The sequence below is a fragment of the Artibeus jamaicensis genome, unplaced genomic scaffold (genome assembly GCF_021234435.1).
Source record: "Artibeus jamaicensis isolate MK-2021 breed Jamaican fruit bat unplaced genomic scaffold, CSHL_Jam_final contig_484, whole genome shotgun sequence".
NCBI classification, from domain to species: Eukaryota; Metazoa; Chordata; class Mammalia; order Chiroptera; family Phyllostomidae; genus Artibeus; species Artibeus jamaicensis.
The window spans coordinates 3,805,217-3,832,444 of NW_026521859.1; the positions used below are offsets into that span (position 1 = coordinate 3,805,217).

The 27,228-nt window shown below is 40.6% G+C and overlaps 1 protein-coding gene across 1 annotated transcript in view; it reads left to right on the plus strand.

Annotated features, from left to right (window-relative positions):
• The window catches only part of PKHD1 (PKHD1 ciliary IPT domain containing fibrocystin/polyductin), a 461,864-nt gene that overhangs the window by 118,047 nt on the left and 316,589 nt on the right, over window positions 1-27,228 (plus strand). The window contains exon 36 of the mRNA XM_053668316.1: window positions 19,692-19,848. Coding sequence (XP_053524291.1) covers window positions 19,692-19,848 — 157 coding nt within the window. The remainder of the gene's footprint in view (window positions 1-19,691; window positions 19,849-27,228) is intronic.

A 27,228-nucleotide genomic window follows, 5' to 3' on the forward strand; every position in this document is an offset into this window, starting at 1 on the left:
TAGCAAAACTGTCTTTGGATAAAGCCCACCTCTGTCTCCTTACCTTTCTGGTTGTAGTAACCTCTGCAATATCTTCATGATTTCATGTCATCCTTGAACATTCTCTCCTTTGTGTTTTAAGGGGGCCCCAACCTTGGTTTGGTAAATAAAGACCTTGGAATTACAGATGATTTCTGGTTCACAGATTCTGAACTTCCCCTTTGTAACTGAGCTCTTGTCTGCATTCCTCCTCAGAGGAACTCCCAATGAGATTACAATTTCTCGCTTTACTTTTATTCAGTTCAGGGGTGCCTCAGATAAAGGATCCCCCTAAGTTCTGCAGCACAATGTTGGCTTCAGGGAAATGACGGTTGCTCTGAACTTCATACTGATGTGGGCATCCAGGCATGTTTTAGATCAAGAATCTGTACAGGGTCAGTGCTCTCAGAACATTGTTCATGGGACCGAGGTTCAGAATGATGCGCCAGTTTTGGTTTAATATATCACGGGAGTGGAGACTGACAGCAGGCAAACTGTGTGTGAACAGGGTATGTGGGAGTCCCCTTTCCTTTCCAGCTCACTTCCTCTTTCATTGCATTCCTTTCTTAAACAAGTCAGTGTGCCTAAAGCCTCCATCGGTAAGGAGTAAAGTCAATAACTTGCTTCTAGGCCTTTCTCGTGGGGAATCTACTTGGTTAATGATGGATTCACTCCCATTCAACGAATCAGAATTTTCGCTAAGACATGCCATTTTCCTAGCCTCATTGATCTATCCACTGTGTTCTCATTTGGAAAAGGATAATTTTAGTGGCATCGCCTCCCAAAATAAGTATTTTCATCTCGCCTCTCTAATGAGCTGAATAAGCTTATTTCTTTTTCTTTGTGACTTGCTCCTTTGTCATAACTCAAAGTTTTCAAATCTATCCTCATAACTCAGTTTGCTGTAGAGCAAAGAACTTTATTAACATTTTCCTGCCAGACTTGAAAACAATTAAGAGCAGTGACGAGAAGGAGTTAAAGAGGACCCCCCAAACCTTGAGACCAAACAGACATCACAGGGCAGGGATAGCAGGTAAAGTGGTTGCTATAAACACTTTCTCTTGAAAGCTGTGTCTTTTCAATAAACACACTGTAAGGCCCTAGCAAAATATTTCCAGTTGCCTTCATGGGTGGTGCAGTGCTGGAAGCTGTTAGCTCGTGCTCAGTTAAATTTCAAATGTCAGAGCTCATTAATAGTGATTTTAGCCAAAGACAGCTTGTAAGGAGCTGTGCAAACTTAACTTCCTCAAATAAAATGAGAAGAAAGATGGCCATTTAACACTGCTTTTCCTCCCCCTGCTTTCTTCACCTCCGCTCCGAGTTTGTTTTGGGTTTTATTGACAGTAGGTTTCAAGTTTATACTCAGCATTTCCCTTAATTTGCCTTGTCCTTTTATCCCCGCCTTGGGAAACAGGCCTATTATAAAGGTGTTGCGATGTTTCTTTGAGTTTTAGGAGGAGCGTTGTGTCTGTTTGAAGCGGGCCTGGAGGAGTCCGTGAGAGTGTGGAGGCAGAAGGTTCAGCTTTTGAGCGGGAGAAACACACTGTGATATGATTATGTGTTCAGATGCTGTTCTCGGCCTTGTCTGAGTACAAATGCAAAAGGAAATTTTGTTTCCACAATGAGGATGTTTCAAATTAGAGTATTAATACAAGCAAGCACCCAATTATTTGTAGTCTGGCCAGTTCTCACTGCTGTGGTTACCTGGAAATTAAATGAAAACACGCATTTTTTTTTAACCTGGTCTGAATTTCACCGAGGCGTGAATTTCTATGACCAAGTAATTAATAACTGAGCTACCCCCTTACAAATTCAACATCAACTTGGCCTCCCTTTTGACTTCGGGTTTTGCTAGCAGCACACTTTACTGCGCGCTCCCTTCCTGAATCTGGCAAAGGCTCCCTGGGCACCAAGGGAGCAATGCCCAGGATTTCAGCATGTTTGCAAAAGGCTGAAAGAACCAGCGCAAATGCCTCAGAGGAGGTTCGGGTGTGGGTGTCTTAGAACCTCTCTTACTGGGCTCTGTAGCCACCATTTTTTCCTGAGGAATTTGAGCTCGGGCTGCACGGAAATTTTTGTGTGACTCCAATCACTGTAGAGGTGGAGTGAAGTGGGAGGAATATTTTGGATGAGTGGCTATCAGGGTTTCTTCTGAAGATTTATGGCCATTCCCTCATGGCTGCAAGCCTGGGTCCCAAGCAGAGGTTTATGAGTCCTGTGGCTGGCTTTTCTCCATTTTTTCACTGAAATAAGGGCATTTTACTTTTTCCCACCTAATGGTTTGTTTGATTTGTAAGGAAGTTGACTGATTTGGGTCAATACTGCTATGCTAAACAGTAGTCATTAATCGTGAACTGCCCACCATCTTGAAATTAAAAGGAATTTCATTAAAGTCTCTAAATGGATGTGCATTCAGGTGTTGCTTGTGGGTTTCACTGATAGTGGGCTCACAGATAAAGGCTTTAGTAATGTGGGGTCAGGCTGAGTCTGCTGCGTTGTTTGGGGTGTTAAAGGTTGGCATGACTTCTTTTTAAAAGCCATATGATTATATATTTATGCAGGTAGAATTGTAACCTGGGAAGTATTCCTAAGAATAGTGTCTTTTAGCTCTTATCTTCTCTACCTGCTCTTGCAAACATCTAGAATTTTCCCTTCTACAAAAGAAACAAGCCACGTGTGGTGTTATAAGTGTTGGCTTGTATGTTGGTTTCTTCTAGATGGCGAGCTTCCTGAGAGCAAGGAATTGTGCTGTTAATCGTTTTATCCTCAGAACCTAGTGCAGTACCCGGCTCAGTGAACATTTGTTGGTTGAATGTAAGAAAATTTCATTAACTGATACACTAACAAGATTGTAGGTGAAATATTTAACTTAGGAGAAAAGTCAGTTTCGTGGGCTCTAGCATGTTAATCACTTGCATGCAAACAAAAGCTGCAAATTACAAGTAAGAGCTGTCCATGTATGAAAGCAGGAGTGGGGGCACTCGGGGGGCAGGCACAGCGCCAGCAGTGTGAGTTGTGCCTTGATAAATATTTGCATATTCTGCAATCTTCTGAAACGCTACATGGTCTTAACAGAGACAAAGAAATTGTTAAAATTTCAGGCAAGAAAAAGCTTTATGGTGTTATTATAATCCACTGTTTGTTGGCTGCATGTTCCACATAGCTGGTCTAATAATTACTTTGGTCTAATTAACTTGGAAGTGCCCACTGTATGCCAGGGGCTGTGTGAGGGATTTGTAACACACGGGTGATTACAATGTAGTCCCCGAATCACCAGGAGAGAAGGGGGATGTGCACAGGTGTGGCCATGCTATGTGTAGGTGATAGTGTGACTTTCGGTAGAGTTTGAGAGTGGTGCCCATTGTAGTGGGGGAATGGGAAGAGCAGGAGGCGAGGCTGGGGAGATAATCATGGGGTTGGGGTATGAACTCACCTGAATTTATTTGGAATTTATTCTCTAGCCACTGGGAATCAGCTGTCTTCTAAGTTGCATACCTGTGTATTCTAAGTGTGTGAGAGGGGCAGGCCAGGTGTGTGTGTGTGCATGCGTGTGCGTGTGTGTGTGTAAGGGAGGGTGGGGGGGAGAGAGAGAGTAATAGAAGGAAAATGGAAGGATGTTTGCAGAGTGGAAGCAGAGAGATCGGATAGGCCATCATAGTCAGTGACCATTCGTTTAACTTTAATTAAGTAATAATTAATCCATCCATTCATTCATTCATCTATTCGTTCAATAAGCAGCCATTAAAAACCTGCTGTGAAGTATCGTGCTAAAGTCCAGATGTACGGATAGACCTGCCCTCTGCCCTCATGGAGCCTGCAGTCTAGAAGAGCCCAGTGAGAGATGGCTGCTTCCTGTAGCCCCACACACAGAGAAGAAAAAAGAAATGAAGCCTCTATGAGGTGAACGGACATGATTTAGTCACCTATTGGCTATTGGGGTGAAGGGCAGAAGGACTGCAGTGATGGTATTTTTGGTAACTCTGTAAACCTGGTAGATAGTGGTGTCACTGAATAATATTTCAGATATGGATGGCAGAGTAAGTTTGTGAGAAGGGGAAAATAATGACTGCAGTTTCAAATATGCTGAGTGCTCCAAGTAACATATAAATGGAGATCTGCAGCTATTAAGAGTTTAGGAGGGTGTTCAGGGTTCGAGACACATATTTGAGTGTTGTGATAGGGCAGCCGGTGAAAGAGGCCGAGGCAGGGGGTGATAGTACCCAGGAAAAATGTACAGATGAGAAAGGGTAAGGAAGCTTGGGGCGGCCTGCCAGCGTCTGAGGGATGAACAGAGAGGATGCTGGTCCCTGCCCGTGTGTTCTGGATCGAGCCTCTCCTCCTCCAAAGCACTTAATGGCATCAGCGACCCTCCCTCTTTTCTTAATTTTCTGTCTCACTTGTTCAGTTAGCTCATCTTCCTCAGTATATAAACTGTTTAATCTTAAACAAAGAACTCCAAACCTCCCCTAATCTTCCTTTGATCCTGTGGCTCCCTTTACAAAGTGACTGAACTCTCTCTTCCCTTCACAGCCCTGCTTGTTGAAAGGGTGGCAGCTTGTTGGCTGTTTCGAGTTTCTCCCCGCTGGTCCATCCTTCCCTCGAGCTTCTCAGCATGGACAGCCCCTCAACACTGAATGTCCCCAGTCACAGTCTGCTGTAACCTCCTATTAAATAAGGACTATTTTAAGTCCTTATAACCTGCTTTTGAACCCGTTAGTCTTGATGGGCTCTAATAATCACCTAACTTTACCAAGGTGATTTCAGAGTCTCAAACATTTATTCAATTTTTAAAGACACCCGACCCCCAGAAAGCTCAGAGGCCTGTGGTGGGAATGGTTATTTCTCTCTTCTCTCCATCCCCTCTTCCTCTAGGAGTTACCCTGCGGGAGGGAGGGTTGGGGTGAAAGGACCCATTTTACGTGGCAGGTGTAGCGACAAGGCAGCGAGTGCTCTCTGGGTGGAGATGTGCAGTTAGTTGTTGGCTCTCTCATACGCCTTCCCGTGGGTTCATCAGAAATCTTCCCCCTGACGTCTTTGGCCTACAACTCTCCCTGAACTGGCTGGCCCATTGCTTTTTCGTTGTATGTGGGGGTGGATTTGTTCTCCCCCGGTAGCCCAGTCTGCCTCTTGAGAAAAATTTCTTTTTTTAATCCTCACCTGAGGATATGTTTATTGGTTTCAGCAGGAGGGGAAGGGGGAGAGAGACAGAGAGAGATATTGGTGAGAGAGAGAAATATTGACGGGTTGCCTCCTGTATGTATGTTTCCTGACTGGGGATCAAACCTGAAACCTCCACATGAGCTCTGAGCAGAAACTGAACCCGCAGCCTTTTGGTGGATGGGATGACACTCCAACCAACTGAGCCACCTGGCCAGGGAAAGAAACAGTCTTTTATATCACCCCCCAATCTGTTCCCTTCCAGGGAGCTCACACCTTTGTTTCTCCAGCAGGGACATATAGCCTGCTTCAAAACCGTGCCCTCCTTTCCTCTGCCCAGGGCGGGGGCGGCTCCAGACACAGTCTCTGGTCTTTAAAATTCCAAGGTGTGAATCAAGTGCTAATGCCTTTTCCATTAAGCTCTTCCATTTGTTCTCTTGAATCCTCTCTCATTTGGCTTAAGTGAGGTGGAAGTGAAGATGCAAAGCATAACAAAAACACAGAGGAAGCAGAAAAGGGAAGGGAGGGGACAGCTAGTTCTGCCGCAAGGTGAGGGCACACTAACCAAAGCTTCACAGAGAAAGGGGAATGACTTGACTTTTGAAGACTGACTTTTGAAGCCTTTGCCTGATAGAATGGGGTTGAAAGGGCCTCCAGATGGAGATAATCAAGGTAACTTCCATGAATGCAGGCATGGAGATGTGAAATAGCAGAGTGTCTGGGGAACTACAGGTGATTTCTGTCTGATGCCACATGAGGAACAGGTGAGTAGGGTAGAGAGGTGAACAGAGATGAGAGCTCAGAGCTGCGGGCACACAGAAGCCAAGTGGACAAACCCACACTCCACAGCGACAAGGTGGGTACAGATGCAAAGGGTTGTCTTCTTTTTAGGTTTTCCTTTCTTTGTCTAGTGGTAGGACCTTGAAAAATCCATTTAACCTCTCTGGGCTCCATTGCTCCTCCCTGGAAAATGAGACTAGATGCTCTAAAATTCCTCAGTTCCAAACGAGACTCTAGAGAAGCACTGAATCAGTGGGATAAGTCTAATGTTTTCCTTGCTAGTTTAGTCTAGAGGGTTAGAAACCCAACAATGTTAGTGATTTAAGTAAGGGCGAGAAAACATTTTTTGTTTTCCAATTTTTAAATTGTGATAAAGTATGCATAACATGAAATTTACCATTTTAATGCGATTTAATTGTATAGTGGCATTAAATACATTTGCATTGTGTATTGACCACTGTCTGTATTTAGAACATTTTCTCTGTCTCACCCTGAAACTTTACACCCATTAAATGCCAACGCCCCATTCTCCAACCCCCAGCCCCTGGCAAGCACCATTCTACTTTCTGTTTCCATGAATTTGACTACATAGGCAACTTTTTCAAGTGGAATAATACAATATTTGTTGATTTATTACTGACTTAAATCTCTTAGCATAATGCCTTTTGGTTCATCCATGTCAGAATTTCCTTCCCCTTTAAGGTTGAATAATATTTCATTGTATGGATATACCACATTTTGTCCATTCATCTGTGATGGATGCTAGCTGCTTCTGCTTTTTGGCTATTGTTAATAATGCTGCTATGAACGTGTGTGTACAAACATCTGTTTGAGTCCCTGCTTTCAATTTTTGGGGTATATACCCAGAAATGGAGTCACACGGTAATTGTATGTTTAATTTTGTGAGAAGCTGCTATACTTCCCACAAAAGTGACTGCACCATTTTATATTCCTACCAGCAGTGCACAAGGGTCCCAATCTCTCCACATTCCCACTAACACTTGACATATTCTGGTTTTTAAAAAATAATAGTCATATTAATGAGTATGAAGTAGTATCTCATTGTGGTTTTGATTTTCATTTTCCTAATAATTTTTAATGTTGAATATCTTTTCATATGCCCATTACCCATTTGTATACCTTCTTTGGAGAAATGTTTACGTATTCCAGTCCTTTGCCCATTTTTTAACAGGTTTTGTTGTTGTTGTTGTTTTTGAATTACAGGAGTTCTTTATATATTCTGGATATCAATCCCTTATCATATATATGATTTAAAAATATTTTCTTTCATTGTAGGGGTGGCCTTTTCACTCTATTGATAGTGTCTTTTGCTACTCAGAAGTTTTTAGTTTGATGACGTCTAATTTATCTATTTTTCCTTTTGTTTCTCTGCTTTAGTGCCGTATCCAAAAAGCCATTGCAAATCCAGTGTCATAAAGATTTTCTCTATGTAAAAACAGAGAAATATTTTTAAATAAAGTATGTTGGCCTAAATTCTATCTTTAAAGTCCAAATTTCTTGCTGAGTCTGCAGAATGTACTTAAGTTTCATTTAGTTTCTGTTTTTGCCACCTGTAAACATGCTTTGGGTACCTTCTCAATCATCTTGGTTGTTTAAGAAACAGGCAGGGTGTCAATTGTACATGCCCTCTACCTTATCTTTAAATGTTTTCAATATGTTCAAAAGATTTTTTAAAAAATGTTTTAAAGTAAATAATGTTTAGGCTTTGGTCTGCCAAAGAGAAACTTACAGACTTGCAGATTAAAAACTACACTTTCAGCCCTGGCTGGTGTAGCTCAGTGGACTGAGCGCGGGCTGGGAACCCAAAGGGTTGCCAGTTCAAGTCCCAGTCAGGGCACATGCCTGGGTTTCAGGCCAGGTTGCCACGTGAGAGGCAACCACACACTGATGTTTCTCTCCCTCTTTCTCCCTCCCTTTCTCTCTCTCTAAAAATAAATAAATAAAATCTGTAAAAAAAACAAAACAAAACAAAAAACCCACTGTACTTTCACCCCCATTTGTCGAGTAGAATGGGAAAGAGGAGGGAGTATGAAAAAAGTGGTTTCTTTTTCAGGTCATTAAGAGACTAAGTGATTTTTCCCTTCATTTTCTAAAACAAAACCAAAAACTTCCCAGGGAAGGGAAACTTTGGCTGCAGAAGGGGATGCCAGAAAAGTGCCAAATTTAAGAAATGGGCATCATGCAAAGCTGCACCACAAGCTTGATAGCTTTTTCGTGGGATCTGCTGACATGGTTCATACCTACCAGAATGCATATTGAGAAATCTCGTAGCAGTCACTCAAATTCGCACTTGTGAAATGAGACACTGGAACATATCTAAGCTTTCATTAACCCCAAAGTAAGAGAGAAACTTATTGGAAATGATACTTTTTCCCATTGGAAAAATAGAAAAAGAAATTTCTTTTTTTTTTTTTTCCTAAGGCAAGACAGAGCCAACATGAAAAATGACTCTCAGCAAGTTGAGGAACTGATCTCCAGGAGAGGAATGATTCCTTAATGTTGGGAGAATTCTGCAGAAAGGCGTTTTGTTTGTGCTCTGAGAGGTGTTGTGTCCTCTGATAAGTCTCCAATATTGCTTATTGAATTAATCCAGCCTTGAGCCCCTACAGAGCTGATTACTGTTGCTTTAAGGCTTGTTTCATAGGAGTCTTTCTGGCTTTTACTTTTACGTTGCCAAACCTGGAGCCTCTTGGGTGATAACTATGCCCGTGGATTCTTTAGTATTTGCCAACGGTTTTGAGTTTTCTGCCTTTAAAGATGTATAATATGGACAGTTTTTCAAGTGTTTGTATAAACCACGTGTATATGTTATATACATATGTTTATACATTGTATACATTTTATCCAACGAATTCCAGGTGACTGCAAAGCAAATGATTAAAGTACATTTTTGGTATCTGGAAGTTATATTGAACTTTATAAATTTTTGGAAGGGCTTTGGAAATTTTTTTGCTTTATGGGGTTTTCTCTGAAGAAGAGCGTACTAGAAAAGCAAATGCATATTTTCTTTAAATCTTATTTATTAGCAAAGCAACAAATTAGATATATACATATTTAGGAACAGCTTAAAAATACTGCTTTGATATACTAAGTAAATGGCAGTTGATTTTTGGATCTTTTTAAGATCATGGTAATATTTCAACTATATCACCACCTGCTTGTTACCCCTACCCATGCTAATAGCTGGTATATGAAAATTTGGAAAAATAAAACACATATTTTCCATCATGTCAAAATGGCATGTGGTTTTGATCCTGAGGACGGAGGGTTTGCATCAGACTGCCCTATCTGAGACCTCTGGGCCCATTTCCTCCTTTGCCTGGACTGCTGTTACTGGTAGTTGGTGTTATTCAATTATCTCTACATTTGAACCTTGGTGTTTACCTCTAATGTCACTCAAGTCAGTAGATGATTCATTGCATCTGGAACCTATAAACGGGGTTTGGCAGAAAAAGGACAATGTGTGGCAGATGCATTTGGAATAAAGGGAACAATGCATTTGAAACTGGGCCCTAAGAGCTTAGAAATTCAATTACACATTCATGGTCCAGGGCTAGGTACCACAGTGCCGGGCCCATAGTGAGCACCCAGCGAATGTCCACAAAGATGATTGTGATGATTTTAATAAACACAACCTGTATATACAAGAAAGGCATCTGCACCGCAGTGGACAGGCAAGTTCCCTAACTTACAGGTTCTTGAGATTTCATCTCTGCTCTGAAACACATCATTTAATCTTTCTGAGTTTCCTCATTCCCCATGTAGGACTGATAACTTTGTGATGCTTTAAAACAAATAAACTTTTGCATCATCAATACAAGATAATACATGTATGAATGCTTCCTGATAAAACACGATGCTACTTTGATATCAGGAGGTCTAAAAATATAAGTTAACATTTCCTTTCTCCTCCCTGAAAGTATATTAATTTGTACTCTGAAGCATTAAAAAATAAGAAAGTTACTCAGTCAAGGAAGATACCAGGTATGGGATGGATTTCTCCCATTTCTGAGCTTGGTTCTTCTTTGCAAAATACTGAAGCATTGCCCTATAGTTTGTGTGAGGAAATAAAAAAAGACCTTCTTTTCCCCTGTGGAAGCAATGCAAGCTGAAGAGTAGTGCTATTAAAACCAATTATATTTAAATAACCATTCTCAGAAGTAGAGTCAGAATGTGGGCCTTTAAAAGTTCTTATTATCTCCCAAGGGACTCGTGTCATGGCTGTGTTCAGGATCAGGGAGCTTTTGTATTTCTTCAGCCTAAAGAGAGAGGTTGAGAAGACATGGCAGTCCTATTGCTTTTGCTGTGAGTCTTAGCTCTTCCTGAGCAAATTAAAGGCCCATATCAGGTCCTAATTTAAACTTCTTGGCACCACAAATTTAAGAATTCTATGTTACCTGTCCTGTGGGTGGGGAGTCAGTTATGCAGTGAGAGAACCTGACTCGCTAGGTGCCAACCCAACTTGACCCTTTTGTTCCCTCCCCTTTCAAGAAGTAACTTCAATAAAGGGAGGAAAAAACAAACAACGGTTTACTAGGAAAACTGCTACCCAAAGAAGGCCATTGTGGTGGCATATTTATTATCTGTTGTTGCATAACAACCACAATCTTAGTGACTTAAAACAACACCTGTTCACTATCTCAGAGTTTCTGGAGGTAAAAAGTCAGGGTATAAAGTAGCTGGGTTTTTTGGTCAAGGTCTCACATGGCTGACACCTTGATGGCTACATTGTCATCTGGAGTTCAAGGTCTTCCTTAAGGCTCATTTAAGTTGGTGGCAGAATCTGTTCCTTTCAGCTATAGGACTGAGGTCCTTGTTTTCTTGTTGGCTGTTGACTGGGGACTATTTTCAGCTCCTAGAGGCTGCTCTTGGCTCCTAGCCACATGCTCATCCTCATAATGCAGCAGTTGGCTCCTTCGAAGGCCCGTGGGAGTAACTCTTGGGGGCTCATCTGAATAGGTGAAGTCCATCTTCCTTTTAACTGAAAGTCAGCTGATTTCTGAATTTAATTACACCTGTAAAATTCCTTCTCCATTGCCATACTGAGGCCTTAACAAACATCTCACTGCATCAGGAGGAAGGCTACATGGCTAATTATATGTAATCTTGGGAGTGATTCTTCATGGTGTGCACTGGCTCTACTCCCTAAAAGGGAATGGGATTTGGTCAGCACACATACGATAGGGGGACAGAAATCCTGGGGAGTATCTAAGGGTTATATTTAATGCAGGTAGTATGCTTACATTTGGGGATTTGGAAGGTCTCCGGACACAGCCTTTCAAAAAAGGCAAGATTCTCTTGGAATTGCCATGAGTCTGTTCCACGTTTTCCTGAATTCTACATATTTCACTGAATCCTGGGCTCCTGGAGAACTGAGGAATGGAAACACTCTGAATCATTTCTGTTCCTAGAGGCTTTACTTAGGCTGTTTGTTTTAGGGTTTGAGTTTTGGGGTGGCCTCCAGGGAGCTCGCTCATCAGGGGATGTATATTCTTGGTAGTACACCCATCTCTACATCTAGTATTTCTCAAAGCTGGGGCACATCTGATGCCGACACAAAGACTGGGGGGGAAGTTACTCTGTCTGGTTTGGATCTTTGTATACAAGGAATCAGTGTGAAGTCATCTCAGTCCCAGACAAGTGTCGTCAGGTCCTTGCCTCTGTGAGCCGTGTGTGTGAATCCTCAAAAGAGGCAGGAAAAGGAGGAAGGGGGAGGGGACAACTAAGGGCAACCCAATTTGTTTGTGTTAATCAGAGACCTACCCACTTTCCTAATTGATTGTTCACTACAAAGTAGCTTCATGCTTTTTTAGCCTGGGAGCTAAATGTAATCAACTTTTGTGGGTTTTTGTAAAAAAAAACAACAACAACATTTTTTTTGCCCTCGAGGAGATAATTATTTCTATTGTATGAAGATGGTAGCCCAAACATTAAAAGTAATTAGAGCAGATGGCAGTGCATACGTCTATTGTAAAATGTACCGATGCTCAAAACACTGGTTTTCATCCTTTGACTTCCTCCTTTACTGTCTGCAACCACATATTCATAGTGCTTCCCTTTAGGTGTAAAGAGGAGGAAAAAGGAGGAGGAGGAAAAAAGCTTCCCCTGGCGTGTGAAACGGAGTGGCTGTCAAAGGTTCATAGCAGGGAGACCGCGCTCCCATGTATTCAATCACTAAAATTAAGTGTTTTCGAAGGCGGTGCAGTCATGGGTCCACTGCATGGGGAAATAACACGCTGTAGTCCATCACTTAAAATGTTAACCTTGTCTCTTACTAGTGACTGGGAACAGAAACACATGCTCCATGCTCGCTGGTTAAATGGCAGTGTGTCAGTGCTGTGGAAAAGGCTAGCATGTATCTGTCAATCTTCTGATTTGGTTCGGGGTGTGCACGTACCTGTCTTGGCACACACGACACAGGCCCGTGTTTCCACTTCTCTTTATGTTGCTTTCAGAGACCTGCTCCATTGCTTACAGGAAAATGAGAATTCAACCAGTTTCCAGAATTTCACGTATATCCTTTACTAAAATGTTTTTACATACCAGTCCTCAAACTCTTAGGTAGCTGCATTATAATGATCTGTTTTTAATTATAGAGAGTTTCATTTTGAACCGGAGCAAATTATAGATAATTGGACAATATCAATTCTTACTGATAGTATGAATTGGAATATAGCTGGAACCAGCAAACTTTTTCTGTAAAGATCCAGATAGTAAATATTTTAGGTTTTTCAGGCAAGATAGTCTCTCTCACAAACAGAGAGCAGCCACAAACAGTATGTAAACGAATGGTCAAAAACAATATTCCAATAAAACTTCATTAGAACACCGGGTGGGCAAGGTTTAGGCTATAGTTTGCTGACCCTGTTATATACTGAATATGTTACATGGTTTTCTCTCTGTGACATATGAAGCACTTGAGGCCTTTATGCAGTGGGATAGAATGAATGTCCCACTGCTTCAGCAGGAAGGCTAGATAGATCTGCCCAGTGTTACTTCCTCCATGCTGGTCACTCTGTCTCTGTGTTGACCCCTCAACGCTGCGAGTGGACTCCTTCCTCGGGCCCTTCCCCAGACAGCCTCTGGCTCGCCCTCTAACCTCTGCTCCAATCCTCCATCAGAGGTGCAGCCCCTGGTCACTCGATTTGAGTAGCTCCTCCCACCCAGGCACTAGGGATTCATTTCACTCTGCCCCTTTCTTCCCTTAGAGCACAGTTTGTTTTATGTATTTGACTGTGACTTTTCTAAAGTGTAAGCTTCATGAGGTCAGGGATTTATTTTGTTTTGTGCCTGGTCAATGCCTAGTGGGTAGTGATTTCTCAGTAAGTATTTGTTGAATTCATAGACCCATTGTTTTCACTGTTCCAGGGAAGAAAAGAGTTTGTGATAATTAGGTGAGATAATATCTGCTGAGTGCATAAAAAAAACTGTTAGCCATTATTATTTTCTTTAAGATTTTATTTATTTATTTTTAGAGAGTGGGGAGGTGGGTAGAAAGAGAGGAAGAGAAACAATTGATGTGAGAGAGAAACATCTATCAGTTGCTTCTCATAGGCGCCCCATCCATGGACCAAACCCACAACCCAGGTATGTGCCCTGACCGGGAATTGAACTGACAACCTTTCCCCCTGGGGAACGATGCCCAACCAACTGAGCCACATAGATCAGGGTGTGTTAGCCATCATTAGTAATTTAAAAAATTAAAACCATTTAAAATTTAAAGTGGAGAGGGTACGATGTATGTTTTTCAGTTGTGAGTGCTAGTGATACTATAAGTATAATGTCTAGCTGTTTTTATCATTATTTTCTCCAACAGGTGAAATAATATTCAGGCTTATAACTCAGAATAGACATTGTTAGAAGAGATTTGAAGACTCAAATGGAAGAGAAGATAAAGAAAGTCTCTGTAAATTTGTTGTTTGTAGACTGTAACAGTCTCCTGAAACTCATGAGTCCTAACGTAACTTACATGTGTGAAACACTGAGCTAATATCAATATTCTCTGAGAAATCACAGAGTTTAAGATGGGAGTAGAACAGAGAGATGAGACAGTGAATTGCCTGGTTTTGTAATGCGGACAAAGGGTAAATTTGCATCAGGCACAAGTCTTCTGCAAAAGACATTGTTGACATTTCTTTGAGTAGTCAATGTGTTGGGCAATATGGAAGGACTTTCTCACGTTATCTCATAACTGTGAAAGGTTTATAAGCACTGAAAAAAGAAAGTGATCACTTAGAGCCAGCATGAGCTCAGTAGGAACAAATTATGCCAAACTAATTTAATTTCCTTTTTGTTCCCTAAGGAGTTATTAGATTATAGATCAGGGGCTCTATTTGTAATCTTGGATTTGTAGATGTTTGACTTTTCTACAATGAGCAATTTTTTTGTTTTATAATCAGCTAAAATGATTTCAGTCTGTATTAATTTATCTGTAGTATTCAGATTTTTTTCTTAAAAGTGATTAATGCACTGGATTTCATCTGTAAGGCAGTCTCTACCAGGGTCATCCATGTAATGCTCTGAACTCCCATAACACCTAGGTTATGCCTTTAATCATTGAATTAATCATGCTTTATATTCAATCTTGGTATTTGTCTTTTTCTCAATAATAACATGAGCACATAGATGAGGTCATGTGTATCTGAGAAAGAGATGCCTTTACATTATTAGTTCATACATAAAAGATTTGCGGTTTTAAGTGGCCAACGATTTTAATATCACCCAATATTATAATGCTATTATTTGAATAACCAGGACTATTAGTTGGGAAAGCAAATGTTATTTAATAAATGGTGTGATGATAGTTAACTCTGTGGGGGAAAAACAAAAGCTACAAACAAAAACTGGAAAACTTCCTGCCAACATAAATTTTTAATTAGGTGAGGATTAACATGGAAATATAAAACCTACAAATCAAGAAGAACATACAAGTGATGTTTATATAAGAATAAAAAAGGGGCATCATATGTATAAACTAACCAAGGATGTCACAATAGAAAAGATCAACGTTTGATTCCATAAAAATTAAAAACATTTAATTTATGTGGAAAAACACTGAAAAAAGTTAAAAACACAATGATCAGTTTCTTATCAAATACTTTTAGTTATTGAAATGATATTTTAAATTATGTCATAGTAAATATGAGCCCAAGTAAGAGTGGACCATTCATTCACTCAAACATATTTTGGGGGTGCCTCCTACATACCAGACATTGTTGTATGTGCTCAGGACACAGCAGGAAACCAAGGAGCACTCATGACACATTGCACTGGAGGTTGACTGACTGTAAACAAATATATCATGCTTCAGCAATGATAAGTGCTTTGGAGGAACAAAGCAGCATGCTAGGTTGAGAGAATGTTCGTGACAGCAACCTGTCTTTTCCTGTTTTCAAGGCTCTCATGCTGAAGAAGAAGGCATTCTGGTGAAGTGTCAAAACAGTTCTTCCTTGTCTCTGTCATCCAGGAAGCACTGTGACTAGACACATGCTCGTTTTCTACCTCCTCCACCACCTGGCCTAACGCAGACGCTCACAAAAAGAAAAGGTCTTTCCCTGGTGTTGCAACTTGCTGATCAATGACTTCTTTCAAGAGAACTCTGGTGGTGTTGCTAATACATTTAAGGTGACATGTGAGATTTGCAGACACTGCACATTCCCTAAAGTTCAGAGAAGTGCTGACATGCAATAAGAAGAAAACAAATTGCATAAGCTTCCTAGCTGAGGCAGGAGAGTTTTGGCTTGTCTGTTCTTCTCTTTTTTTCTTTTTTGGTTTATTTGGGCTGCATAGACTGAGGTAAAGATGAGGGCACGTTCTGGATAATTCTTAATCCTCCATTTTCACACTCACCTCCATATGCCTGTGGGAAAATGATTTTCTTCATCCGCAGAATGGTAGTGAGTGATTTGTTTATCTTAAAGAAGGAAACGAAAGCTAGAGAGGATGAATGCTTTGAGAACTGGAGTGGAAAGGGCTTAAAGCATATTCAATGGAAGTGAAATGTACGTTGACCTGGCAGCTGGGTTGAGGACACAGAATGTGGCTTTCACCAAAAACATCATGGTGTCCACTGAGAGGCTTTCAACTATATTGACAAGATGTCTTTTACCAATGCTGTTAGCATTCCCATTTTGCTAGATTGGATCAAAGTGATAGTGTTCGGGGGATAAAGATGTTGGCCAGTGAACCATCCCCACTGTTTTGTGAGGCATTGCCCTGTGTAGGCAGCAATACTAGCAGTGTGTCAACTCTGAGAATGTAGCAGAGCTAAAATTCTTATGGCACAACATGGATTCACTGCCAACTCGCAATTATGGAGATACATTGTTCTTCTACTTCCCTGGGTAGCTGTTAGATAGTTGAGGATGCGTGAATTTTCTAGGACTTCAATATTTAGTCAATCATGTACAAAAGCATGAATCATCAATAAAATTGTATACATTTCAAGGTACCTTTATTATACAAAGGAAAAAATTGGATATAAGAAAGCTTAGGTGTCTTGAAACTTAATGCTTTATATTTTGGAATCTACCACACTGACTAGAGAGAGTTAAGGTAAAAAAAATTGGTAGAAGATTTCATAGAAAAACTGAATCTGAGTCTCAGGTTTTAATTTAGATACAGTCATCATCATTTGGTTTAAATTTAAATAGAGTTTGAAAACACAGCAAGGAGTATGAAAAGATATGAGCCAAATTCAATGAATGAGGAGAACTAGGTGATATAGCATTTATAAGTATTATAGGCCTTATCACCTATTTGTCCACCTGTCATGTCAGGAAAGTGTGTGTGTGTGTGTGTCTCATTGTGTGTAACATCTATGAATGTGTGCATGCGGTTGGCAGGTAGATGATTCATTTAAGAAATTATGTCATTGATTTTTATTGTGTACTTATTATGTGCCACACACTTTTTAGGGGATCGGCAATATAACAATAACCAAACAAAGTGTCTGCTTCTCATTTGAATAAGCTCAATACATGATAAATACCTAAGGAACTGTATGATATGACATGTGAATGAAACAGTATTAGGGGAGGAGTGATTGGAGGTATCGTTTTAATAAGGAGACAGGTAAGGAGGTATTGTTTGAGCAGAGACCTGAATGAAGTAAGAGAGTGAGCCATGCAGACATGAGGGCTGTTTCGTGAGGAATATTCTAGAAGAGGCCATCATGAATGAACAGCTTGCTCTGCGTGAGTCCTGTCTGTTTCTACCCCTCTGGACCTCTGACACATCAATTAAACTCTTTGAGATTTTGTTTTCTCCACTGTAAAGAGGACATACCAGTGGTAGGCCTTCGTATCTGCTGGGTTGGGGCTGAGTGTAGCAGTGTTTGAAGGTCGAAGGGCCAGGCCCAAAGGCAGCAAATGATACATACACTGTTTCAGAATAAGAGAGAACATCTTTAAAATTCACTTAGAGCTAGTGACAGGTATCAGCGCTAACAGTCATAACTGTTCTCAAACTAATTAATGGAAGGTATGGAATAGTCTTCCTTCAACCCTCTAATACCTAATTAATGTCTAGTTGCTCCAGATCTTTCCATTGTGACTTCTGTCATGAATCCTAGCTTTCTTTGCATTCTGTAGGTGAGCTATGGGTCTGAGCAACAGGTTAATGTGTCAAAGAGAGTTAATGCTACTGAATTCTTCAAACTTCTCACAGCTTACCCACACATATCATCCCACTTGCTAGTCTTCCTTAAGACCCTGAACTTAAGGTTTAAAAGAAACTTCCTGTTTCCTCTTTTAGATCTATTCCCCTCCCCTGTAGCCCTTGCCTTGATTCGGTCCTCAAACATTGAAGCAGAAGTGTCCTCTGAGGAGATCAATAACATGGAGGATTCCTGGGCTCACCTTAAACAGCTCTAGGCTGAGAGACACTGTCAACATCATCTTTGAAATGAAGGGACAGGATTTCTTCAGGATCCTTTCGATCTTTGTATAAAAATCCATGCCTTCTAAAATGTCCTTTTATGGTGAACTCAGGGGCTGACTTTACCCTGAGTTCAGGTTTACCCTGGGATCTGGTTCACCCTCCTCTGCAGCTGACTTTACTATCTCGATCTCATTCAGTCATTTGCACCTCCTCATCACTTTATTCCAATCCCATCTCCTCCTATTTGCCTCTCTTTCCTCTTCATGGAGTCTATGGGAGTGAATTAAAGGATGATCAGAATGTATACTCTATAGCCCTTTAAGAGCACTTTTTGTAATTTTACCTCCCTATACTTAGTGTCAGTGTGAAGTGAGCAGAGAACTAGAATTTTCTCCAGCTTTCTGGGTCTAGAGATGGCAGGGCAGGGGCATGGTTTGTACAGACCACAATGATGCTCATGTACCACACTTTCTTCTTCCTGTGGTACTGGGCTGCTTATAACTGTATTGAATGCTTTTCTGTCTCTCAAACTGAGATGAGTCACTGACTTATATTCTCCTTTGTAGGTGTAGAAAATGAAAAAGATCTTGCTTTTCCTTATCTCAAAGTGTTATTGGCGATTGGGTTGAGTATACAGCTTGCGACTGTTGAGCTGGCCATTAAGGACAATGCTCCTGGAAAATCCACTGGTTCTTCTGGCAACATATTTTTCCATTTTTCTCTCAGAAATACTCCAGGGCACTATTTGCTGTGTAGGTATAGTTATTGGTATTATAAACATGCCTTCACTTCCTAATGATCTTCTCACATCGGTTTCTAACACCTCCTGAGAAGACCTTCTAGGCAGTTATTTTATAGGGACTCAGACTTCGCATTTGGTTGGAATCAGTGTGGGAAGCAGGACTGTGTGGCGGGAAGCACACACATGTTGTATGTGTTACCTCGAGGGGATCACCTTTTCTATTCTCATTTCATTGTATTTATCACCATTCTGGTTCCATAACTGCACAAGACATTTAGACATAGCCTCAGCCTCTTGCATGAGCCAAATGCTGCTTTCTATGACTTTAACTCTTTCATTCTGAAAGACACACATTTTCCATGTGACCATAAATAGGAAAGCCCAGAGCTCTGAGAGGGAGTCTGAAGCCAGAGCGAGAGGAAGGGCCTCCGCCTCTGGGCTCCTCACTGCCTCGTCCCTGCTCCTCCCTCAAAGGTTCTGCGCTATCATCTGCAGTCAGCTGGCATTTCACCTGTGCGTGGGCTTTTCCAGCACTGATGCACCAAGCACAGAGAGAAAGGCAACAACTCAGTAATATCAAAACAGGTAGAGTGTGGGAGGATGGCGCTAAGCACTTAGAAAGAAGAATGTTCCTATAAAAAAGAGATGCTTGGCCGTACAGCCAGTGAAAAATGATACCAATTACATAAAGCAAAATGCCACCCATCCTGCAGAACATTTTAATTCTCTCTGTTTCAGGCTATTTATGACTTTTTGTCCATGACTCAAGACACGTCTGTAAAAAATTTTTAAAAAAATGAAATCTATCCCATCTTTTTGGTGGACGGGGGCTTGTGCTGGGAAGAAAGGGTAAGGAAATAATGCAAGTGTGTCATGGCAGAGTGCCAGAGGCTGGGCACAGAGCCGCTTCAAGTGCAACTTTGCTCTTCCCTATTTTTCCTCTTTGATTTAGTTGTATGAGAAAGAGAAGGTGGCTAATTTTATGAAGACATTTAGAATTATGTTTAAATTAATTTTAGTTTAAGGAGTTTCTGTTTTGATGGATCTCCCATACTATCCTGCTTTAAAACAAAACAACGGAACTGTTTTCCAGGGCAATGTTTCCTTTCATTTCTGCCGGAGGTGGTCCAGGGCTCACAGCTGGTTTCCTGGGCAAGCGCCACAAGATGGCGACAACATCACGGTGGAGAAGGGCCAGCTGCTCCTGCTAGACACCAGCACAAGCGTCCTCAACTTCGTGCATATTAAAGGTCTGTGCAGATTGGAGACCGGTGATGACATCAGCGTGTAAATCCTATCACTTTTAGGGGGAAGGAGGGAGGGGAATTTTGGGGGTAAGTTTCAGCACTTATCGACAATTTATTCTTGGACCAAAATGATATTTTACTGTGAAAGGAAGAAGTGGTCATAGGGTTCTAAGTGAAAACCCTTTCTTTGGACTCTTATAAGCACAGAGCTTGATTATTTTAATTTTTTATATACAAGGAAGTAACTAGTGTTCTCAAAGAATATGCTTTTTTATTCCAGCACTTTGTAGTCATGCTTATCCAGGGCAGCCCCCACAATATAGCAAAATGCTCTGAAATCAGTTAATGCTGCTGCCTTTGAAATTCCCTGCCAAGAAAGCAATGTTTTCTTGCTTTTACCCTGTTGTGGTTTTGACTTCCTGGTCCCATGGAAAGTCATATAAATAGGCTTCCTTATTGCAAAACCGGCCTTATAGCTGTAGGGTCTGGGAAGTTGGAAGAGACTAAGAATTCAAATTTTAATTCCTTCACCACATCATCAAGTGACTAACCAGGTATTTCACCTCTTTGTTTCCTTATCTGTTACGTGGGAATAAAAATTATTGCCTATTTCCATGGCTGATAGTAACAAATGGTTATCACAGTGACTCTGTTCACTGGCGAATGAAAATTGCTTGGCCATGGGGAGTATTGACTTATTGACAGCCATCAGCTGTCTATGGGCTAGCAATGACAAAGGAAAATTACAAACTTAAAGTCTCAGCTCAGAGAGAAGATACTGTTTGGAGACCTTAAATAGAGACTCGCCCCAAAGGAGTTAAATCTGCTGACGAACAGGATGACCTTCAGGCTCTCAAGGGTTTTCACCTTATATTAATACCATTTGGGAGATGTTTTCCCACTGAATGTCCTCAGATTCAGCCTAACTGATGTTCTGGGTAGCCTATTAGTTTCAGGTAAATGTTCAATCAAGGAATGGAGTGGATAGACTCTAGGACTAAAGATGGAGAAGAGATGCCAGAGGAATAGTAAAGGGTAAGAGAAAGGCAAGGACATGTGGAATATACACTTGACTTCTCACTCTTGCAGATTTCAAGAGCTGAGCAACCCAAATACTTGCCCCAACCTGTTACCTTTCAATAGTGATTTTCCTTAAAAGTCCTGGTTCAGGCAGTATTTCACTCCTATACTATTTAGAATAAATGAGTCCGGTTTAGAAGGGCTGAACCTCAGCCTGTGAAAAGGGAAGGTCTATTATCTGAAGGATCCTCTGTTTCTCTTAGGAAGTAGGGCCATTGGTGGGAATGTGGAAGCAGCGGACACCTGTTTCTGTACAAATAGGATATGGGAGTTGTTGGCAGGAAGCAGGGTTGCCTAGAATAAAACTCTAATATTTTTATAATAGAGATATGGGTCATAGCTTCTAAAAAAAAATGAGAACAGGGAAAGGACACAGATCAAATTTAAGTCAACAGATGACTTGTGAATGCTTGTTAAGTGGCCTATAAAAGCTGTCTGAGATACAAGAAAAAGGGAAGAATAATATTAATCTCAGTAGTGTGGCAGTGTGTATTATCACTAAAGGAAAAATAATCAAGCAGGAAACACAGAAGAGTGAAATTTCTAGTTGTGAAATAGGTGAGGCAGGCTGTGAAGCAGAATGCGGTCAGGGTGTTGAGGGTATAAGAGTAGAGTTGTGGGGTGGAGAGATGGTGACGAGCTTATCGTTTGTGTCTGAGGCAGGTTTTAATGATGTATTCAATAGATATCAGTATACGCATAGAGTATAAGTTGAGGAAGTTTCCCGTCTCACTTACTGGAACTGCAAGTGCCATGTGGCTCTGGCCAAAACCCTTGGAGGCATCCTAGACTTGTTTCTTTTTCTCATATCCTATGACCCATCCATCAGTGAATCTTTTTGACTGGATCTTCAATATGTATCCCATAGATCAACACCTCAGTTGGTACCAGCTTAATCCTAATCAGCACATTTTTGCTCCAGACCATTTCAAATGCCTCTTAATTGATTTTCATGTTTCTAATTCTCTGTCTTCCTTCATAGCAGAGTCTCAATTTTTATTTGATGTAGCAATGTACCCAGATCAATTGCTATATACTCCTGGCCTCCTTTGTGGTTAAGAGCTGGCCAGTGAGATACAAGGGGAAGCGTGGGGCGGGACATCTGGGTGATTTTCTGAAGTAGAACTGATCCAATAGGAGGCACGTTCTATTTCCTTCTTCCTCTTTGTTGTCTCCTGGAATGTGACTATGATAGCTACATTTTGAGCTGCCATCTTTGACCACTGGGTAACATGTTAAGTGTGGGGAAGTAGAAGAATGGAAGGAACCCAGGTCCTGATGACTCTGGAGTTGCCACAGTGTCATGGCAACTGGGACTGCTCACTTCTGACGATGCCTTTTGTGATGGAAAAACATGCTTTCGTGTGTTTAAGTCATTGGTATTTAGATTTTGTTTATATACTAAAATATCCCCCAAGAGTGTATTTTCCATGTCCCTTAAAAATATGTCAGATTTTGTTACTCCTTTCCTGAACCCCACCCCCCTGCCCTCATGTCTTCTCATTTCATGAAATAAAATCTAATGTCCTCAAACCTCTGATTTCTTCATTGACTTTGTCTTCCTTACTCAGTCTGCTCTGGCTCTTCTATGAATTTACCAGGAACACACCTCAGGGCCTTTGCTCATAGTGTCCTATGCCTGAGATACTCTTCCTACAAATATTCGTGTGGCTGGCTTACTTATTTCATTTGCTCTATGAGACCATGTCAGTTTACCATAGAGGTGTTGCTTGGCCACTCTTTTAAAAATTAGAACCACTTCCTATTATTCTATACTCTTTTATTTTGCTTTACTTTTCTTCATAGAACGTACTACCACATAACATAGTATAAATTTACTTGTTTGTTTACAGTCTGTTTCTTTTGCTAGAACAAGCTAAAAAAAGGCAAAGGACCTCCCAAATCTATTCACTACTCTCTTTTCAGTGTCTAGGACAGTGCCTGGTATGTAATGAGGATTCAAAGAATATGCATTAATGGTTGAATAAATGAATAAATAAAATGGTACAAGGCTCAGGTCTTGGATGAAATTTAAAAAGTACAATTTTAAACTCTTAAATATCACTTTTCTAACTAATTTACTTTCACTGTTTTTAGTTATTCTCACTGATTATGTACATATACACACATATTTATACATATACATATGTACACACATATATACAAATATACATACATATATCTGTGTATAAATGTATGTCATTATGAGTTGTTAGGAATATAAAATTATTGGTAAGTTATTTTCTGTTTCTAAAAAGCATCTGGAACCGGCGAAGGATGCCAACTCCCAAATATGTGGTTGTTGTAACATACCCCTAAACCTCTAATGTCTTTTCTTGATCTATAATATGTGTGAAAGTACTTGAAGGATAAGAAAAAGCTATTCAAATATTGTAGAAGATTAAATCATTTTCCTCTTCATCATCAACAGCAAGTTACTCTCTCAACATCTGTTACCATCTATATTTTTATTATCTATTCATGGTAAAAAAATAGCAGAGTGGATTTTTGTTTATTTTTTCTGATTCCCTATATAGGCTGAAATAAAGCATGAAAAATTTGAAGCCAAAAAACAATTTCTTTAAAAGATTATAACAAGCAAAATATGAAGTATAGTGGAAGTACTTTCAGCCATTTTCACAATATCACAAAGAATACTTTCTAAATGAAGTATGTACACACTTTGAAAAAATTAGTGCTGAGTAACAATAACACTAGATCACCTAAGAACTTCTTTTAGAACTACTTCATGAAAACATTGCATCCTCTATATTGCTTATCCATTCAGGGAAGCCAGCATCCTAAGGTATAAAGGACCAGACTCCCGCATCAGGAAAGCCAACCCTTGCCCACTTGGCCCTCAGAGCCTTGAATTCTCTGTACTGTACTTATATTTCCATCTATAAAGTAGAGTTGACATTTTTTCTTACAGGTACAATTTGTATAATAGAAAGAAGGATTATACATTTCTTTGAGGCAATTGGGAAATGGCACCAGGGACAAAATTTTCTCCATTATTTATGATGCAGTAACACTGATTCCTGAACCTAATTGAGAAATGGCGAATTACTGTGTGACCATAATAAAAGCTTCAACTTTACTTATTATTATTTTTTCCTAATTAACAATATATCAAGACTTTTTATTTACTTACCATCTCTACTTCTTTCTTCCATTTCTCCTCCCTTTTTTTTTAAAGTTATTTTTTAGAGGGTACTGTTAAACACAAAAGAGAATTAACCCAATCAATTAATACTAATGAGCTAGGATGGAAATAGGCATATTGCCTTGATTTAGTTAATTATATTTTTCGTTCTTTTATGTTAAGATGCCTACGGCCATAGGCATCACTAGATTAAAATTTATTATTTTATTCCAAGTAATTATGATGAGCCATAATAACAAAGAAGGAATGTTACCCTCATGTCAGAGACATTATGCGTCAGGGCTTGTGGCTACAGTTGGGGAAGCATTCGTGTTTCCTGAATGAAGCAATGACTCTCTCTCTATTCTGGTGGTCAAGCAACTTGACATGAAGTGGACTAGAGATAATCATTAAGAAAGGGCCAATCAGGGGAGCATGAACTCTGGAAACTCCGCTTCCCTTGGTGATGGGCTTTCAAAGGAAGACATTCTGTAGCTAGCTTCTTACTACTTACAATGCCGTCACTTTAGAATGCTTAACGGAAACTTGCTTCCCGTCTCTACTGCTGCTTAATAGTGCACCAGTTTCCTTTAATGTGATTTTCTATTTCTTGGTCTACTGGTGTATACCAAAGCAGTTAAATGCTTGGCAGGCTTTTGAGTCAGAGCGAACTGAGACTGAATCTGGGCTCTGTTTCCTACCATTGCTGTGACCTCGGGCGGGTTGCACAGACCCAGTACGTCTTCGATTTCTCCTTATGAGGGTCATGCCTCTAATGACAGCAACCCTAACCGAGATGGCCAGCATTTATCATTTGCTCTTGTGTGGCAAGACTACACTGTATTGTCTGACTCATGTGGATTATTTGAATATTAAATACAGGTATGTTAATAAAGCTCTTAGCTTAGGCCCTGGTCCAGAGTAAGCACTCAGTTTATATTAGTTTTATTTTTTTAAATTTCTTGACTGATAGGGGTAACAGAAGAAATGGCCAAATGTCAGGCCTAAGTTGCAATTTTATTTACAGATAGCGGCTTCTTCTATACACAAAGCTAACTGGATTACTTCAAGAATTAGCTGGGTAATAAAGACTTGCAATTGCTTTTGCCTCTGTTATCTTCAAAATGCATATTGAAGTATTTTTCTTTCTGTGGTGAGAGTGGGAAGGATACCGAGGAGGAAGTAGCAGCGTCTATCCATTCGCTCGCCTCCATTCTCCTCGCTTTTTTGATGCTGTGGAAATGCATTTCTCTAGAGCTTTTGGAATATGCAGTCTCAGTTTCTCCTGTCTTTCCCTTTTTGTTCCAAGGACACTCAGATCTTGTCTATTACATTGGGCATTTCAGTGGCATGTGAATGCATATCCTTGGCTTATTGAGATGAAGTATCTTTTCCTGCCCCACTTTCGTGTTCCATGTAGAATTTCGTCACCTTTGGCAAGGGTTTGAGGATTCAGAGTGAGGTATTAAGTGCTGTATCCAGCACAGCCACTTTTATCCCATGGATCATACACGTGGCCCCTTGCAGTTAGCACTGAATCCACCTCCGTTTCAGGAGGTGCGTACTTCACCTCACAGTGATCTGGGCATGTTCTGAGACAGGACTTTCCCAGAACATTACTTGTGGTTGCTCTGGGCACTAGGTTTGTGTGAGTCACGGGGCAGATTACTCTATGTGTACGGGTTTAACATGTCACAGATACCGGTTTGGATTTATTTATTTATTTATTTGTTTATGTATATTTTACTTACTGATTTTAGAGAGAGGATAAGGGAGGGAGAAAGAGAGGGAGAGAAACATCAATGTATGAAAGAAACATTAATTGGTTGCCTCTTGCTCACCCCCAACTGGGGAACCAGCCTGAGACCCAAGCATGTGCCCTGACAAGAAATCAAACTGGTGGCCTGTCGGTTTGAGGAACAACAACTGACCCACTGAGGTACAGGAGTCAGGGCACCAGTGTGCATTTAAAGGAGGCCCATCTAAAGGCAGACTGGACTTTGATAAAAATGAGATATTCTACATTATTATTTCTCCCATATATACAATGTCTTGGTTTTCATGTTTGTAGGCTGGTGAATTTTGTTGCAAATATGTAAGTTAAAATAATTTATCTGCAAGTGGACTGTAAGTGAAAGTGCAACTATTTGCCTTCTATCTCAGTTGAACCTTGGCTACCCTTCAAGGCAGGAGATGGGATGATTATGTACAGACAGGGCAACAAGGTGACTCGCTATAGTTTAGTCAGCCAGTCTGGGGCCTGAGTTCAATTTTGGGTCTCAGACTTTCCTGTGGCTCTGGGTAAGGCTCTGGTCCTCAAATCAATGCACAAAATAGAAATGATGGGGACTCCCTCCCCTTTGCAGGAAGAGAGGGGCTCGTACAAACCTCTAGCAGATGTAAGTGTCATTTGTATGTGCAACCCCGAGCAGGAAGCACAGTGAAGAAGTTAATACACTTTCTTCTGTCTGCAAGGCTAGTGCTCCAAAGGCCACATCAGAAAGAACTAACCTGAGTTTTTGGAAATGTGCCCTTAACTTGTTTTACCTTGTCTGTGTGTGTGTGTCAGTGTTTTCTTGGTGACAAGTTTGTTCATTACTTTATGAGAGATGATTTTTGCCTATAACCAAAACTAAGAGTATCATTAATAGAACCTTTTTTTAGCTTTTATTTACTTTTTTTAGAGGGAAGGAGAAAGATAAGGAGAGGAACATCCATGTGTGGTTGCTTCTCAAGCAGTCCCTACTGGGGACCTGGCTCATTACCCAGGCATGTGCTCTGACTGGGAATCGAACCAGTAACCCTTTGGTTTGCAGTCCAGTGCTCAGTCCACTGAGCCACACCAGCCAGGGCTCATTGATAGAACTTTTAATTAGCTAAGAACTTGAATTATTTTTATATCAGTTCTTTAGAAATTTAATAGTAGGGTGTGTGGTTTTTTCCCTCACTCTACCTTTTGGCAAGGTGCAATCCAGGCTACAAGCTGTAGAAAGCAGGAGCCAGGTCTGTTTTGGCTTACCTTTCTGTTGCTAGGCCCATTACATCTCCAGGCACATGGCAGGTACTCAAGTAATTTTTGAATGAATTGACTGATGAATGAATTTCTGACCCGAAGGCAGACGAACGTTAGCTGTAAATTTCTCTGTGATCAGAGTCCT